Source organism: Lissotriton helveticus, chromosome 7 (assembly GCF_964261635.1).
Source record: "Lissotriton helveticus chromosome 7, aLisHel1.1, whole genome shotgun sequence".
In the NCBI taxonomy this organism is placed as follows: domain Eukaryota; kingdom Metazoa; phylum Chordata; class Amphibia; order Caudata; family Salamandridae; genus Lissotriton; species Lissotriton helveticus.
In genome coordinates, this window is record NC_136068.1 from 1,829,185,279 (window position 1) to 1,829,204,695 (window position 19,417).

At 40.2% G+C, this 19,417-nt stretch overlaps 1 protein-coding gene and 1 long non-coding RNA gene across 4 annotated transcripts in view; one reads left to right on the forward strand and one right to left on the reverse strand.

Moving 5' to 3' along the window:
- The window catches only part of LOC144767742 (natural killer cells antigen CD94-like), a 121,923-nt gene that overhangs the window by 99,173 nt on the left and 3,333 nt on the right, over positions 1-19,417 (reverse strand). Inside the window, exon 2 of one of the 3 annotated variants that reach the window (XM_078651127.1) lies at positions 6,281-6,328. The exons of 1 other annotated variant lie outside the window; for it this stretch is intronic. In XM_078651127.1, the coding sequence (XP_078507253.1) occupies positions 6,281-6,328 (48 nt within the window). Of the gene's footprint in view, positions 1-1,845; positions 1,980-6,280; positions 6,329-19,417 lie in introns of those variants that run through there. One more of the 3 variants, XM_078651129.1, reaches the window with a different exon arrangement.
- On the forward strand, positions 5,475-15,494 carry LOC144767743 (uncharacterized). The gene is made up of 2 exons (XR_013598329.1): positions 5,475-5,582; positions 15,024-15,494. It is a non-coding gene; the product is annotated as an uncharacterized LOC144767743 (long non-coding RNA).

A 19,417-nucleotide genomic window follows, 5' to 3' on the forward strand; every position in this document is an offset into this window, starting at 1 on the left:
GAAAAGTTCATCCACAAAGAAAAGTAGTGTTGGGATTTTTCATTAGGGTTAAAGTTAAGCCATCCTCTGTCGCCAATTGTAAGAACCAGGAAACTCCAGTTTCATGAGTACAAAGGAGTTTATTCCAATAAATGAATACCATCCACATCTGAGCTGTTGCATGAAAGACAGCCAGGCTTCAACTGACTGACCAGCTGTTCACAAGGTAACATTCTTAAGCGCCTGGCAACAAGAATGGAAGCTCAAGATGCCACACCAAACCATGCCTAAACAAGGGTTTATGCATGGGTCAGAATTAACCAACCAATTTGAAATCAGGTCCTCTGACATTAATGTATGATTGTGAGCTCAGCTGACTGGAGTCCATACTACCCTGCAGATTAAGTAATTAACTGTAAAGAAATTGAGCATAATAAGGTGTGTGACAGGCGCCCACTCCTTTCAAACAGTGTGAGGTATTTCATTCACTAGTGAAAATATCTGATTAACTCACTTATACTGGCAGGCATAGGCATGTAATATTTCACATGGGAAATAAATAAAAATTCTGCATGTTAATTTTACATCTGCCACTCTGAAGAACCTATATAGGAAGTTGGATATATTTTACCATACTGAGGAATTGTTCCTACAGCTTTGGAAGATGCATTGCATTCATCCAGGATGTTAGGGTAGGGATTTGCTAGACTCTACAGGTGTGGTCCCTGCTCTTATTTGGGGTTGGATTGGCCTATAGGGCAGTACCCGAAGGGCTAGTCTAATTTGCCAATTTGTGGGCTGTTTTTTTGGCTGTTTGTGGGCCAGTTTTATGGTGTTCTAGGCCGGATTTTTACCCCTGACCTCAATGATATTAAAACAAACATTGGATGCAGCAAGTTCAAATCCATTCACTTTTCCATACCTTGCAAAACACATGCATGTCTTTACAATTTAAAATCGGTAAAAATCTCTTTCTAAGTTAGCTTATTCAGAAATGGGGCTATGTTGTTTTGGTGCCCCGGACTATTTTCTGTCTCAGGAAGACCTTGCACTTACTGATGCCTTACAATGGGCTTGAAATGTATATTTCATTGATTCCCAGTCGTAGCGGCAGGTTGTCACAGTACATATATAGTGATCCAAAAATAAAAAAAAACAAGCAGAAACGCCTGGCTTACACAGAATGTGCCATGTGAGTCAGATCTACAGGATAGCTGTGTGAAACAAAACTACACAACAAGCAATATAAATGGAACTTATCTACATAGCCAGTAGCAATACTGAAAATCTGGCATGGGACTTGCCCTCCTAGACATACATTGGCCTCTCATGTCACAGAGGCACAAGGATGAGAAGAAGGTCAATGCATGGCAGAACTAAGGACAACAAAAACATTGAGTCTTTGTGGCAGACAGTGGCTCAATACCACAAAGAGATCTGAGTATCAGAAGTCATATATTAAAAGAATGAGAGCGCTACCTGCCCCACAAAGCTTGCAGGGGCCTTAGTCATAGAACCATAGGATTGGACATTATGCCACCTAAGTTATAGATTTTTAAGTAACACTAGGTGTACAGGTGCACAGGATGTGAGGATTTCCTAAACATTACATGATCAAAGCTTACTCTTCTCGTGCAAGACAGTCTTACCTGCATAACAAAAGGTAATACTAACCACATTTTGAGAGTGGAAGCTCCCAGCAGAGTTTACTGTAACACTAGTCATAGAAATACAGGAGACGAGAGGCACTCTCTGCTCTACAGGTTTTACAGTAAGACGTGTCAACCCTCAAGGTACCGGAGGTTCAAAGTTACAGCCCTGCAAAGATGGCATGAATAACTAAAAATGTGATGAAAATGTACATACCTTCGTCTGCAGGCTTCTTCCTCCCAAGAAAGTGTAAAGTTGTATATCCTTCCTCATCCTCCATTGGTAAATCCAAAACTAAGGTTTTCTTCAACTGAAATGTGATCTATGCACTCAACGCAGAAAAAACATCTGTTGCAGACACACAATTGTCTGGGTACCGGAACTAGAGGAGGAACCTCAGTGTCCGCCGTGGTCAGAAACACCAAATATAGAGCTGAGCTGATCATGAGCAAGTCACCAGCAGCCTTAGATTAGCACAGGACTGTCAGGTGTTGGGTAGGGTATCTACGCAACAGTGTTTCTGTCCTGTCAGTTCAGGGTGGACTTTTCCCAATTCCGGAATCCCTCTTGTTTACAAGATAATACTTACAATGTGGCAGCTAGACCAAAAAGTGAGGTCTGTGAAGAATGGATTTTACAGTTGTTTCATGAATTGGCCTCGGCATTAGTGTGTGTGTGTGTGTGTGTGTGTGTGTGTGTGTGTGTGTGTGTGTGTGTGTGTGTGTGTGTGTGTGTGGGTGTGTGTGTGTGCGTGTGTGTGTGTGTGTGTGTGGTTGTGTGTGTGTGTGTGTGTGTGTGTGTGTGTATATAAAGGGAGAATTGCCGTATGCTGCCGTGCTGCCCTATCGCTGGTGGTGTTCTGATATCAGCACCACAGCAAGCACTAAATATTCTAAACAGTACCCCTCCAAGCTTCAATAAGAAAGAGAGCAGGCACTCAAAGTCAGGGGAATACAGCCATTTAATGAATCAAAATTCCACAGAAACAGGAACACATGAAAGATGCGTTTCGGCAGTAGCAATGGGTTGGCTCTGAAAAAAACCTCTGTGTTTATGATGTGTACATGATAGTTACACATAGAACGGTATGCAGTCTTTTAAATTGTTGAGGGAAACAATGTTGCCTCCATCTGTGAAATGGACTCCGTCTTTTCAATATATCTGATTCATATTGAAGAGTAAGTTGTTGTGGGGTACAGAGCCCATGTAGTTGTCTCAGAGGAATGAAGAAATAGTTGTATTAACATGTTTCCTGGATTGCTCTATTTGTGGACAGAATTCAGTTGACCACTGCCACTTCTGTTTTTGGCAAATCCTGGAGAACACCAAGGCAGTATGTGGGAAAAGAGGTATTAATTTAACAAAGATATCCTTCATTAGTATTTCCAGTCCTACCCCGGTAATTATACCTAGGTCATTACCGCTACAGTGCACAATCATGAGGTCTGGATGTTTGCAGCCCACAATGCTTTGAATCAGAGGCAGTAATCAATGCCACATTAACCCTCTCTGATAAACCTAATAATGTATCCATTGGGTAAACCTAGGCCCCTGTCAGTGACACTCTTTCAAATTCTCTCACTGGACCAAAACACAAAACTATGGCCAACAATCAATAATCCACACTCTGACCATTTTGGAGACAAGCAGGAGAAGCACACAGGAAAAGGCTGCGGCAGAATGAGGCAGTTTTGAAGATCACAATTATTTAAAATGGAGGGAAACACCTAAATTATATAAGAACATATCTAATTGGATGGAAGACGTGTGCAGGGAACTAACATTAGGTAGTGATTTTACAGAAAAAGTAACATTGGCTTTGAAAGATAAAAATAGATATGTTGTTTGGATATGCTTGAAATTGCAAACAGGCAACAACACCTGCTACTAATTTGAGGGTAGTATGCAGCTTAGAGAAAGTCTTGTGAACTTTTGACCTACTACTAGCCAGAGACTGCTCCATGGTTCCTGTGGATGCCAAGTCAATAGAGTTGGGGGTGGGTGACACAAAATAGACTGCAATGTGAAACTCAAAAACAGACTGGTGTACAAATGTTGCTCAGTAGGGAGTGTATGCCTTGTAATTGAGTATATTTTAAACCATAAACTATAGATGAAAAACATTAATAACAGATTGCTGAATGCTTTTAAGGGCTTAAGCATTGATTTGTGGATCTGGAATGGATTAACATGGGGGCCACACTGAGGCCAGCGGTGGATACCCGGATATGCAAAAAAACAACCAAATTAAGTTTATATACAGAAAACATGGAAAGGGTTAAAAATGACCAACCGTGCAAAGGTTGTATAAAAAAAAATAACGATCAAAGGAAGTTTGTGATTTGCTAAGTATAGGAGTATGAGTAAAAGCACAAGGGGAAGGGTAGTCATTTTAGGTACTTTTCTAATGAGAGTGAAGGAGGATAGCCCTTGTTCTGACATGAGATTTGCAGTGGAAAACAGATGTTAACAGAACTTACAATATAAGTTGGGCAACACCAAAGAGAATTTAGCGGTATTGTAATTAGGTTGTACTATAGTAAAATATATTTTAGGAAATGGCGTGAGTGTATTTAAGCTGAAAGAAAATGTGAGGTTTTTAGACACTACACTAAAACGCAAAATAGAAGGGAGCTTAGATTAGAATAATAACTAAAAATATAGTGAGCAGCAAAGGAGGGACTTTTTATACTGAAGATATAGTGCTATTATTAAGCCAGTATGGATGAATGTGTTAAAAATTAGATGAGGGTACTTGCCTTTATTATGTAATTTAATAATTTGTAATTTGCACCCACTCACTCAGTCAGGCAGGCACTTATACACCCAGTTACCCTCCCACAAATGCACTTATGTACCCACCACTGATATAAACAAAAAGTGACTGACAGACTCCACTCAGTTACACACCCATAAACCATTCACAAACCCATTTACTCTCCTATTCATCCACTTCCACTCATAAGGTACTGTTACACCCACTCACGCAGCTATACAGCCATTAACGTATTGAGCGCTCAGATAATCATTTACATATTCACTTACACACCCATACATCTAGTTATATACTCAGTCACTAGCCATACAGTCAATCACATACCTATTTACAAAACCGTACAGCCACTAACACACTCAGTCAGGCAGTGACAGAGGCACTTACACATACACTCACAAACCCATGCATCACTTATGTATCCACCACTAAAAGAGATAGTTGCACATACAGTTTCATACCCACACACTCACTAACCCAGCCAGTTACCAGTCTTTGCAGCCTCTTATATACCCACTTATACACCCATACTCAGACAATTTCACAGCCTGTAATGCATTGATATAACTACTTATGTAGTTATTCACTTGCTTATAGCATGTAATGGGAAGCAAAATTTATTCTATATTTGCTTTTCAGATGTCTGCTTGTTTTCAAAGAGTAATCAAAGGATGAGGTGAAAACGAATAAGAATCATGTTTCTTCACAACATCCATGAAGTGGTCAACATTTATTTGGTTCCACTTTCGCACAATGAGCCCCCATGTCCTGCAATTTTGCTCAAACAGCACGAATAGTAAGAATCTGGTCAAGTGGTAAGGGTCTCACAGTTGGTCTAACTATTGATGATAATGCACCACCTTAAATCTCTCTTACCATCCTCTCATACATCATAGTATGTATGGTTTTCAGGTGTTTTGAAACAGATGCTGTGCCATGTCATCACATTTTCAAACTATTTCTTGAGAATCTATTGCTGTATATATTTGTCTGGAAGCATTTTGGGAAGTGCTAATTTTATTTCTTCTTCGTCCTGCTCTTTACATCGTTGTCTCTCTTCAGCAGAAGATATCTTAACATTGGAACTCTCTTCTTTTGAAGGAAAGAAAATTATGCAATGGAGCCCTGTTGCAGAGACTGTCTCCAGAGAGATGTGACACTAAAAAAGCTTGCAATGGAGGTAAAGCAAAATTCATTTCTACATTTATATAAATATATAAATATGTAGCAGCCTCTAAGTAATATTGCACATATTCAGGAAAAGTTGCGTTGGCAATTTAGAATGATAAAACATATAAATACATAAAATGTTTTTAAATATAAATATTCCAATTCATTGCCAATGATCAACCTAAAACATCTTACCGATTTTATTTGGTGTACCACTAAACCAGCCGTATGCTAAATAGCAGCAACAGAGGCGCTGAGTACATATATTATATAACCAGTACCAATAACTGTTTCTTTCATTGGTATCGGAAATAGCTACCATAAAAGCCCAAGTATATATTTATGTAGGTAAATATGTTATTTTATTTGTTAATTGTTTGTTTTAAATTGTATAATGTGTTAATAAAATGTATTTATAAACCAAAGGGTATAGAGACAATATAGTTAGGAAATAGCATTAAAATCATAGAATTTCACTGAAAAAAACAAAAGTTACACGGATGTTATAGTTAGAATTAAAAAAAGGAGAAATTAATTTAAAAAACTTGAGTCGACAGGACTATTATAGTTAGGCTCAGATTTGACACACAAAACCACTGAAAATTAGCAGTTATAGTTACCTCAGCTATCTATATTGTACACCCCCTCACTGCACTGCTTATGCCATCACACAGTATGATTAAGTTACTGGTCTGCAACAAGACATACCTGTGCCTTTGGGTTGTTGAATCAAATTCAGATCTGCATAGGTGACCCCTACCAACAGACCAATGAAAAATACATGATTAGGTTATCATCATTGCAAAGGGGATGGTTAGCAGAAACATCAAGATTTTGTTGAAAATATAAAGTGAGAGAAATGCTGCAGATAAAAAAAAAATATCTATGCAGTGGAATTTTCTATAAATTAATGCTGTGAATGTTTTAATGATTAATAAGACTTCCAATATTGAAAGAGTAATTAACTATTGAAGGGTGTGGTGGTTAGAAGTCACTTAGAGAAGATCAATAATAGTAGGCAGCTGAAATGATCAATCTACCAGCTCACATGAGATGTCAATGCATAAGATTACCAAATACATAGTCCCCTAATGCCAAATGTAAATGTAAATGTATGTAAATTTACACATGTATACTTACTCTCACACCTTGTAGTAACTATACTACTTTTGGATGTTTACCATTTTTGGGTGTAAAGTTACCCCCTAAACAGGGTTAGAAAAGTATATGAGTGTAAATGTACTACTAGTAACTAGTTACTCCTTTCTAATCTCAACTTCACCCCTCACATTTCTTCAGCTACACACATAAAAGTCCACACCCTGGACCAGGTTTGGACTACCCACCTTATGGTCTCTACACCCACTATATCACCTTGCATTTGGTCCAACCACCACTTAATCAGCTTTACCGTCTCCAACCCTATTCGCAGTAAGTCCCCTGCGCCCAAGGGGGTCCTAACTGGAAAATTGAACTCCCTTGATAAACAAGCATTTATGGACAGTCTGATTAGCTTTACCCCCTCAGACAATCCGGATGTGGACATAGATGAAGCTAATATGTCAGCCTGGCTACTAGCAGCCAGCAACAAACATGCACCACTTAAAAAACTCACAATTGCCTGCCGCTCGAAAGCCCAGAAATGGATTTCTCCTGAGCTTAGGATTCAAAAACTAGACCTCCGCCAAAAAGAGCGAAAATGGAGACGGGCTTATGCCCCAGAAGCAAAACTCTTATACTTAAATGCCCTCAAAGACTATAAAAAAGCTATTATCTCAGCCAAAACCACCTATTTCTCGGTTAAAATCGCAATATCAACCAACAAATCAAAGGACATCTTCGCCATAGTGAACAAGCTATCCAATGCTGAAAGAATTCTCCCCAACCCCGTGGTCACTCAAGATCTGTGAGACACCCTGAACAGATACTTTTTGGAAAAAATTGCTACTATTAAAGCCAGTATCCCTCTCTCCTGTCCCACAGTATCAATACCCAATTCTCATACCCTTGACCAATTCCCACTCATAGATGAGCAATCCCTGCAGATTCTATTGGCCAGGGTAAAATCTGGTTCTCCGAGGGACTGCTGTCCCCCGCATGTTCTAAAGGACGCTTTTTCGATCCACTCACTCCCTATCCTGACCTTCCTCAATGAAACTTTATCTCAAGGCAGGATCCCGAAAGCCTTCAAGGAGGCAGTCGTAGTCCCCCTCCTAAAGAAACCAGCAGCGGACCCCCAAAACCCCTCCAACTATAGGCCGATCTCCTTGCTACCCTATTTGGCTAAAGTCCTTGAAGCTCATGTAGCTGCTCATCTGTCCAACTTCGTGGAGCAGTATGATTACCTAGACCCTCATCAAGCAGGGTTTCACCCTGCCTACTCCACCGAGACAGTCATTGTTGCAGTGCTGGATGCCTTATGAGGAAATGCCAACAAAGGAATTCCACAGGTCCTGGTTCTGTTGGACTTCTCGGCTGCATTTTACACGGTCGATCATGCCATCTTACTGGACCGTGTCAAACAGGCCGGCATCTGCAACTCGGCCTATAGTTGGATGAGGTCCTTTCTCACTGACCGCACCCAAGCGGTCCGTTTAGCCCCTTTTACAGCTCCTACACTCTCCACAACTTGTGGGGTCCCCCAGCGATCCTCACTATACCCCCCTACTGTTCAACTTATATCTGTTACCAGTGATTCAGTCCCTGAAGGAATTTAAAACCATCACTTTCAACTATCCAGATGATCTCCAGATGATCTTCACGATAGACAATTCCCCCCGAATCAATTCGGGAGTTTCAGGGGACAATGCTCCACATTCGCCAAGGGATGGACCTAAACCATCAAAAGCTGAACCTTGGTAAAACCAAGCTAGTCCAGAACGGGAACAGCCTAACCCCTATGGGGCCCACACTATTGGCCCTTAGAATTCAACCCTTCACCCATCCCATCACCATTGGTCAAAAGCTTTGGGGTGATCATCGATAATAACCTCTCCCAGGTAGGTGCGGTTGTGTCCTCCTGCTTCTTCCAGCTCCATACGATCAGGGAGATCAGCCGCATGCTCACCCACTCGGCCATGATCCAGGTCGTGATAGCCATGGTACTGTCACTCCTGGACTATGCCAATTCTATTTACCTGGGCCTTCCACTCTTCCTTAGCAAACGCCTTCAGCTGGTCCAGAACCAGGCGGCCAGACTAATTCACCAGCAACCTCGCTGGTAGTCTGCTAGACCCCTGTTAGGAAAACTCCATTGGCTTCCAATTTCCCAACGCGTTGCCTTTAACCCCTTCGACGCTCTTGACGAGCTGGGCTCGTCATGAGGTAGCCTCCTCGCACGCTCATGATGAGCCCAGCTCGTCATGAAACATGGGAATGAGTAAATCCCAGCGTACGGGCGGAAATCCTACCGCACGCATGCGGTTAAGATGACCTGTCTCACTTTTAAGTCCCTCCACGGCCGCAGCCCCCAATTCATCAAAAGCCTCCTTCCTAGGTACACCCCCTCCCGCAACCTTCGTTCCGCCAACCTCCACCTCTTGGCCACCCCGACTTTCAAACTTCAACGTCAGGACGGTTGCAGGTTTGCGACCCTTGCCCCCAGATTATGGAACTCCGTTCCATTGAAAATCTGATCATGTAATAATCTCCTAGGATTCAGGAAGATGCTAAAAACCTGGCTATTTACGCAGTCCCAACGGTGATTCCTGCTTGATTCCGCCTTTCGCTAGAGACAGCGCCATGAAACCTCCCGGCTCTACAAGTAATTACTAAAATAACATAGCATAACATAAATTTACTACTAGTAACTTTTTAACGTTGCTGGAGGTCTCTACCAATAGGGTAAGGATCTCCCTCTGTTACAGTAAAAGGAAAAATATGTTTATGCCATTTTTATATATGTATGTAGATTCGTAGAAAATATGTATTTAAAAATATATTCTACAGCACTATTAACCTAATTTTGAATACAAAATATAATTTGTTTAAATTAGGTAACAAAACTTTTTTTTAAAGATTTAGCAAAAAAATCCATCTAAAGTGAATTGCTTGTATTTATTTTTATGTAATCAATATTGAAAAACATTATGTATAGAAATAATTTAATGAATCAAAAATAAAGTATATCTAATTGTAAATCCAAAAATGGTTATTAAAAATGTTATAAAATAATATATATTTTTAATTTTTATATATTTTTTAATTAAATTAAATGGATATACATTTTCAAAGGTCAAAGGCCCATATGTACCTACATTAAAAATTGTGAGTTCCTAATTGTTATTCCATGCAAATTGCAATTAGGGAATCACAATTCCAAATGTGCGAAACTCTATTGAGTTTCATTTGTGATTCCCAGTGAGTCCTATAGAGTCCTATCTCATTAATATCCTGGGACTGGCCTCTCCTTTCAGACCTCTCTTTCATTAATACACATGAGGTAGGTTGATTTTTGACCTATTGTGAATCGCAAAAAACACAGGAAGTATGACCGGATGCATTGTAAAAAGAAAACTGAAACTTTTAAGTTTCATTTTTAAAGAGTAGGCATTGGTCCGTGGGACTACTGCCTGCTCTTAAAAAACATTTTTACAGCCATTCTCAAAGGGTAAGCTTACCATCAAATTGAATTTGGTGGTAAAAAGCTAATTATTGGTGACCACGTTTCATACATGGCACAGCGATTTGGTATTAGGGAGGTAAGCCCTTAACCTATCCTAATATCTATTCGCAAAACCCAAATTGAAGTTCGGTAACAAGTGACTGAGTCACAATTTGGGCTTTGTACATCTCAAATTGCATATTTTGCCTGTCACAAATAGCCAGATTCTGTGAAACAGACCATTTGCAACAGGAAAAATTATTCGTACATCTAGTCCATAATAACTTTATTGACTTTACCATTATTTCCTACGAGGTTTTATTTTTAAGTCCCAGCCTCCATTATTTTCTATGGAAGGGCCAAGTGTGGTGCTGGATTTATTCCAGGGCTGATATATCTAAAATATGCAATCTCAGGGCTCAATTCAACATAAAAAAAACAATGACTAAATTGATTTCATTCTTCACTGTTGAATATTAATAGACATTTGTCCAAGATGATGTTTACCAAGACTAATGGACTCATTTAGAGTTTTGTTGATGGGTTAATTTGTCAAGAGTGGATGTTATCCCATCCACTTTATTACAAGTGTATTATGTCCAATGACACTAGTAATAAGTCTCTGTCTGCAATCCATAATACATAAATGAGTTTGGCCATTGTTGGATCTCATTTTGAACTTGAACAAACAACCACCTGCATTGCATTAGTACAACGTCTTCCATTCCCTTGGAGGGGATTTGTTTTATACAAAAGGGGGTCCCAAAATGCAAAATCCCCAAACATTTTTTCAATCACTCAATCAATCAATCATGCCATTTGTATAGCGCACTACTCACCCGGGAGGGTCTCAAGGCGCTTGGGGGGAGGGGTATGCTACTGCTCGAACAGCCAGGTCTTGAGTTGTTTCCTGAAGGCGAGATGGTCCTGGGTCAGCCGAAGGTGGATGGGGAGGGAGTTCCAAGTCTTGGCAGCCAGGTAAGAGAAGGATCTTCCTCCGGCGGTGGCTCTTCGGATGCGTGGTACTGCTGCGAGGGCGAGGCTGGTGGACCGTAGCTGGCGGGTGGGCGTGTAGAAGGTCAGGCGGTCGTTGAGGTACTTGAGGCCCAGGTCGTGGAGAGACTTGTGAACGTGGTTGAGGAGCCGGAACGTGATCCTCTTGTCGACGGGGAGCCAGTGCAGGTTCCTCAGGTGGCTGGAGATGTGGCTGCGTCGGGGGACATCCAGGATGAGTCGGGCGGAGGCGTTCTGGATGCACTGGAGTCTTTTCTGTAGCTTGGCTGTGGTTCCGGCGTAGAGGGCGTTTCCGTAGTCCAGTCGGCTGGTGACGAGTGTCTGGGTGACAGTCTTCCTGGTCTCGGTCGGGATCCAGCGGAAGATCTTGCGAAGCATACGCAGGGTGTTGAAGCAGGATGAGGAGACGGCGTTGACTTGTCTGGTCATCAAGAGGGAGGGGTCCAGGATGAAGCCCAAGTTGCGTGCATGGTCGGTTGGCTTGGGTGTGGTGCCCAGGGCTGGGGGCCACCAGGAGTCGTCCCAGGCGGAGGGCGAAGATCCCAGGATGAGGACTTCCGTCTTGTCCGAGTTCAGTTTCAGGCGGCTGTCCTTCATCCACTCGGCGACGTCTTTCATCCCTTCGTGTAGGCAGGTTCTGGCGGTGTCGGGGTCTCTGGTGAGGGAGAGGATCAGCTGGGTGTCGTCGGCGTAAGAGATGATTTTTCATAGACTTGTACAAGAAGCACTACAACGAAAACTGCTAAACGGAATTACACCAAATTTAGACGAAGCTAGATCATGGTCTGCGGATTGTAGTTTTTGTGATATGGTGTAAATCCATTCAGTAGGTTAATAAATATTAGTATTTCCTGACCGTTTGAGCCATGAGCGTCTCACTGACTCCGTTTGGAGCAATCACCATGATTACCCACCAGCAACAGGCCACCAGCAACAGGAGAAAAACGTTACTGGCAGCTATTACAGGGAAAAAATATATAAGGGAGAAAGGAAGGGATACCCTGCCCTCCTAGTCCCAGTGGTGGGAACCCAGAAGAACACTCCTCATGGCACATGGCCGCCTCCCCGAACTTTCAAAGCCCCAGGAGACCCAATCCACTGGGGCTGAATGCTAAAAAAAAAGCAGAAGGGGCCCAGGGGACACCATCCCCTGGTGCCAGCTTACTTAGTGTATCCTAGGGAGCCCACCCACAGGACACAGTAATTTCCCTGCCCTCAGTACAGTGGGCAGGTAAACATGTGTTTGCTCCCATCTGGTTGAGGCATTTTTAAATTTCCCGTCAAAAGGGAGCAAAAACAAAGGCCATGATTACAAGTCACTTGGCTCACCTTTATTCCCGAGAGTATTATCCAGCAGATGCCCAGACACAGATTGTGTGCTTTTAATTATTCTTTACTATTTAAAGAGAACCCGGCAGTCCCATCACTTGACTCCTACTCCTCCCCTCCTTTTACATGGACATATGGTTGGGCCAATACAAGTACCACAATTTCCTTTAATTCCACCTTTTGTGAGCCCCCCCACAATTACAGCAGGTGTCCCATATTTGTAGGTCTTTATGAGACCCATCATCCATGTTTCAGGGGTCAAAACGTCATCAGCATATGCAACCACTTGCAATGAAAAATCTGACTGCCCATGTTGAGAAATCTTGCCGGGAGGTTGATTTTCCACACTCGCCAACCTGATGTTGATGATCGCAAGTGAGGAAAATGTCACCAGGAGTTGGGTTTTCCTCAATCACGCTCAACAACTTGACGTTGAGAAACGTGAGAGGGGAAACAACTTTTTTCAGAACTCCGCAAGCTCCCCAGGGGCTATGAAGGCATGGGGAGGATGGCAACATGGCACCCTACTCCTTTTCTATTAGTTGGACCCTTTGGGGATCGGATCACCAGGGCCTAATAAAAGTCGGGGAGTGGGGCTGTGCTGTCTCTCCCCTTTTTTACAAAATTAGGCACGGGGAATGACTGCAGGCCAGGTTTTGTCACCAACCCCCTGCTGTGCATAACCAAGGGCCTTGTGCAGCATTGGTTGGCTACCTGTGGGGGGTTTGACACAGAGCATGGTCACAGGTGAGGCCCCATGCATGGCAGGGGTTGGCTTTGCTACTGAAATAAAATATTACTTGACATTACAAAAAAACAGAGACATTCACTGAAAATAGAAAAGGTTAAAGTAAGGTTATATTTAGGTGTCATAAGAAAATTGTGTTTGCTTAAAAAAAACTTGGAAATTCACAAATAAATATTATTATTAGGTGACAACATTAACACCAACCAAATACAGAAATACACCAGTTTTAGTTTGCAGAGCTACCTATAACTTGTGCCGCTATCATGCACTTCTTATGACCTCACATATTACATCACTCATGACATGTTCTATGACATCATTTATGACATTTGTGAAGTGAATCAGAACCAGCAGCATACGGGCACTTCAATAAAACTGCACTGATAACACCCTGGAGTTTTGGTATCATTTATCAATGGCTACGTAGAGGACCCATGTTTGAATTTTGGAAGAGAGTGCTGACTCTGCGTTTACCTGACACACCCTCTGATTAGGTGCACCGCGGTAGCCAGCAATCAACGAGTACAATTTATATATATATATATATATATATTTATATCCTCAGCAAACGGCGTTCCTTGACGAGCACTCGGGCATCGGCGGTACAAACCAGAATCCACGTATAAGTCCAATAAAGTTAAATTTATTTACTCCATAAATCCACGTGACGCGTATATATATATATTTCCCTGAATCTTTACGTTCTCAGTTTATACAACGGAAGTCACGGCACCACAACAGTAGGGTAATTTATTTTAGTTTATTTTAAATACACACCATGTGTAAAAAAGTGCAAAATGGACGGCCTACGCGTTTCGACTATATATATTGACTTTAAAAAAAGGTTACAGGAACGTTGTAGTTAGGCTCAGATTTCACTTTTTCAAAACCATTGATATTCAGTAGTTATAGTTACCTGAGCTAACTTTAACTTATGCCGAGCAATGCACTGTTATGATCTCACAATTTACATCACTCATGGCATGGTAAGTGACATCGCTAATGACATCAGTGATGGCATCTTAAATTACATTACTGATGACATCATCTACAAAGCCAATCACACATCCATTCACACACCCACACAACCACCATAAACCCATTCACTGACCCATACAAGTACTCACACAACCACTCCCTCATCTGTAGAGACACTCACACATCCACTTACTCACTCCCACATACAGCCACTCACACAAGCACTCAGTCACCCATGCAGCTACTTATACAACCAGTCACTCACCGATATATCCACTCGCAATAATGTAAAGAGATGTGAGCAAGGTTTTCAGATTGTGTTAAAAATGAAGTGTCTCAACTGTGTACACTGTATAAAGAAAGTACAGTTTTCTAAATTATAAAATAAAGAATTTAATAATACAGGCTCTATTGTTCTTATGAGCTTCAATGTGTATATATTTTAGCCATATCAAAATGGTGATATTGCTATGTCTAAAGTGAAACATTGGGTGAGTGTTATCAAAGGTGTGTCAAGATGAATGTGTTACTTTATAAACTGGTATGGAAGCAGGTCTTATGACATGTTATAATTAAATTGCAAAAATATGAAAATAGACTGATTGAGTGTGTGGAAAGTTTTTAAAAAAGGGAATAACACATTTCTGGTGTATTAAACATAAATATGTGATTGTGTATGAAAAATGTAGCAAACCTTATACAATATAGTGATGTATCACTGGTATGAATTATTGATTAGTATGTAACTTTTATCCTTTTTTATTTTGTCTTTTTTTCAGGGGAAAATCGAAACTTGCCTCTGGAGGACTATTGTTCTGTTCAGCAATAACTACCTCTTCAGACACAGTGCATTGAGGATAGGAGGAAGTGGAAGTGCAGTTGTGCAGTTCAGCGGCATGAAATAACTCTGCACAATCTATCTTTGTTAACTGTAATTTATTTACTTCCTTATAAGTTGAGATGTTTTTCCCACTTAGCCTGTTCTGATATACCAGGAAACGGATGACTCTTTGGCAGGCTAAGGTTGCTAAATGACTAGAAAAGAAGTGCTATGTGTATCAAAATCCAGTAGGCAAATAAAGTGAAGTGGGGGGAGACATGAGCACCTTCTGATGAGCATCAGAGAACAATGGTACATATTATATACTTGTTTGTTTTGTTTGATTAGTAGTTGTTCATCTAGTTTGTTAATGTAGTTGTAGTTTTTTGTTGTTAAATTGATTTGTTGTAATAAAAAGTGTTTAAAGTTACTATTGATTTCTTTGCTTAATTCTTATTATACATTTCAATTATTTTATAGTTGTGCAATATTCACTATAACTGGCATATTGTGAATATGGTGGATGTATATGTATCTCTATGATACTTTGTATATGTTTTATCCTACCGACTTGGTAATGGAGAAGCCAATTATTTTATTATGTAGCTATGGTGACTTGTCATGCAAGAGTGAAGTGATAGTAAAGAAATCAGTCCTTGTCCATGCTGTAGTATAGGGGTCTCTAATACAAGAGAGAGGTTTTGGCACAGAGAGCAGTTAGCAGACAGGACACTCTCTTCCAAGACACCTCTGCATATCCCTGTTGATCTAGGGAGTGGTGTCAGCAGAGCGGCCACTCCTTGCTAACCACATACTGCAATCCATGTTGTTTTGGAGATATGTGTTTGTGGAGAGGAGAAATTTTCCCTACACACTAGTGTGTATAATACCAAAGCACTCTCAACAATAGTTATAAACAATAGTTACAAATCTTGAAATTCACAAGAATCCTCATAAAAAATAGACGATAGACTTCAATGGTTGTAGAAGATAGTAACGTGTATTAAGACCAATGACAAACAGCCAACGTGTGTTTCGTCACACAGTAACTTCTTCAAGGCTGTTATCATATATATACAAAAAAAGAGATTTACAACATATTTTCAGAATTTTTTTTTCTTTGTAGTCAAAAGATGTTATTACATTTCATTGTTTAATCCCTAGGAAGGAAGAAGGTACATAGACGTACCACAGTGTACAGAATGTTATAATATTAATCATCAGACACCTGTGATAGATGTAAAGAAAAGAAGGTGGTCCCAGCCATGTAACGTAATTATTTGGCATTTCTTTCAGTACTTGTCAATAAGAGATGAGGATTATCACCCAGTCCATAGTGTAAAGAAAGTAAACAGAATAAAAATGAACATGCAAAAAGATAGATGTCCTTCACCTAAGACGACCTTATTTTCTCAAAAGCGACGAGAGGTGAAAAAAGTAAAACAATGACCTAAATATGTGGTCAATATTGTTGTAATACTCTGTTTTCTACCCAAGCATCATTTTTAGAGACATTTTGCAAAGTGTGCACCCTTTCCTGTTAAGAGACAATAGGAAACCAATTTCTTTTCAGAAATCTGCTCACAGGATTTTTTATGCAGCTATTCTACCCCACATACACTTAAAAAATAAAGATTCCCAAAAAAAAACCTTGAAATTAACTGAAAAAACAAAGGTTAAAGTAATGTTACAGTTAGATAAGATAAAAAGATCTGTTTTAATTTAAGAAAAACCTTTGAAATTCAGTGAAAAAACCCAAAAGTTAAAGTAATGTTATAGTTAGATGAATTTGTTAGTGACATTACCGTTTTGAATAAAAAACACCACAGAAACTTACCAGTTATAGTTAGCAGCACTAACTATAACTTGTGCCCCCGCGATGCATGTCTTAAAACCTCACATACGACATCACACATGAGATGTTCTATGACATCATGTACAACATCACTGATGACATTATAAATTAAATCATTGGTCGAAATCACTGATGAGATCATCTACACTTCACTTTCACACATTGTGCTCTATAAATTAGTAGAATATTATAGGTCTGACGGTAAGTACAAAAAAGCTCAGGAGAAAATCACCCATTACTACTACCATCGCACAAACAACTTACTTAGGGGCATATTATCAAGGGGCGGCGATAATATTATCGCCGCTTTAGAGTCCATTTTCGGGCGAAAAGCGGCGATAATTTAATCGCATTATCAACAAGGACACGCTAGCGCGTGTTTCTTTGCTTTAGCACCCGTTGTCAACACGCCTCACATCGCATCATTAATGAGATGCAAAGAAGGCGTGCCTGACGAAACTCCATGGGAAAATATCGCTAACCCAGCTTCGCGATATTATCAACGAGGGGTAGCGATATTTGAAATTGCATTAACTATGCCTTTTAAATTCCAGACTAAGGCATACGTAACATGGGAGGTGGATTGTGGGGCTAAGGCCACAGGCCTTATCATCAAGGTGTCACCGTTTTCCAAGGAACATCACTGGAAAACCAGCGATGTTCCATGCAAAATCCCGCTATCTCTGGAATATTTATCGCCATAGCACTAAGCGTTGATAATACAGCGCTAGCTTGGCGATATTTTCCAGTGATAGCCGGCGGTTATTTAAAGCATGCTAAGCGCGCTCAGAGATAATTATTGTGCGGGCTTGATAATATGCCCCTTAGATATTGTGAACAAGTGTTATATGCAACATTGATTCTAGAGTATACGCTTTACAGGTAGCATAGATCAAATTAGCAATTGACCACAGATATACAAAAGACACTCATTGACTACAGTGTTCAATATCTGTATAATTGCTGACAGAAAGCCAAAATAGTGAATGCCAGTTTAAAAACATGCCCTACTATGGACAGCTCTTATCTGTATCAAACGCTTGACACACACCAAACCTACATTAAGAATTGAAGTTGATATGAGCTGAAATGTAGGTACTGTAAGCAGTTTTTTTCTCCACGGAAAGAGTTTACTCTCTATCACACTGTCTGTAGACTGTGAAACTCTCATGAGAAGTACACTACTGAATATGATACAAAAACTACTAAGAACAGCGTACACTCTACGCAACAGTTGTAAAAAAACACTATTTGCTAACAATAACCACAATCTGAAGGTGCTAAAGAACATACTACCTGCTCCCTTCACAATGTAGCAAAAACTTCACAGATAGCTCATCTATTTTACATAATTACCACATGTGCATATCTTAGTTTCTGGTACACATAGTCTTCTATGTTAAGTATAAATTATCCAGCTGACAAGATTCTCTCTAATGCCTCAAGGCAGCTTACAAAAGTTAGTATCTACTACATAGAATCCTTCTCCTGCAGGAAACTTTTTCTGTAGAACCCTTAAAACTTGTCTGAAGCATAATGAACACACGTCAACTGTCACCTACACATAGAGTTACTCTTGAATTAAAAAAGGTAGAAAGTGTTTAATACTTCTACATAATGATGGTGCATTAGGAGCAGATGGGGTTTGTAAAAACCTACACACATTAACTGAATACAAGCTGTGAACAATTAGGTAGTAAATTATTTTTGACAACTATTTAAGCTATAAAACAGACTAGCATACTCATTGGGTGAAGTCATAAATGATGTTTTGGAACTTGTGATTAGTAATGTTGTGTATGAGGTAATACGCAGTGCATAGCAGGGGTGCAAGTTATAATTTATGCTCTGGCAAGAACTGGCGAACTTCTGTGTTTTTCATTATTTCAAAATATTAGTGTTGTCACTTAGAAATGTGCCTAACTATAATGTTACTCTAACCTTTGTTTTTTTCAGTGAATATAGTGAATACATCTATGTATGTATATATATGTACTATGACCTCACATTCAACATCCCTCATGACTCCTGATGAGTTGGTACATACCAGTCAAAAAGCAAACATTCCAAGCTTTCACCAAAGTGTGTGCTGATTCAGCACACGGTGCCAATGTTAATAGTATATGAATACTTTTATGCCCCTTCCTTATTAACTCAGCCGCTCATTGATGGATCTGCTGGAACCTAACCCCACTAAAAGAAGGTTAAATGTGCTAAGTCTCTGCCAAAGTGTGTGCCAATTTATCATTGTGAATGATGCCCATTGCATCTTCACAAAACCTGATATATCTGCACTGGGTATCATTTAACAATTACTTGCCACATTTTACACAGATTCCTTAAAAAGCAATACAGATGACAGCAAAGTATGGGATTCCACTCTCATCCATAGCCCTAAAGGCTGACATGATTTACACCAAACTTGGCAGGCACAAACATATCTCAAAACTGATTAGTTTTTTGGTTTAATGTACATCCATCCTCTTGTTTTTAAGATA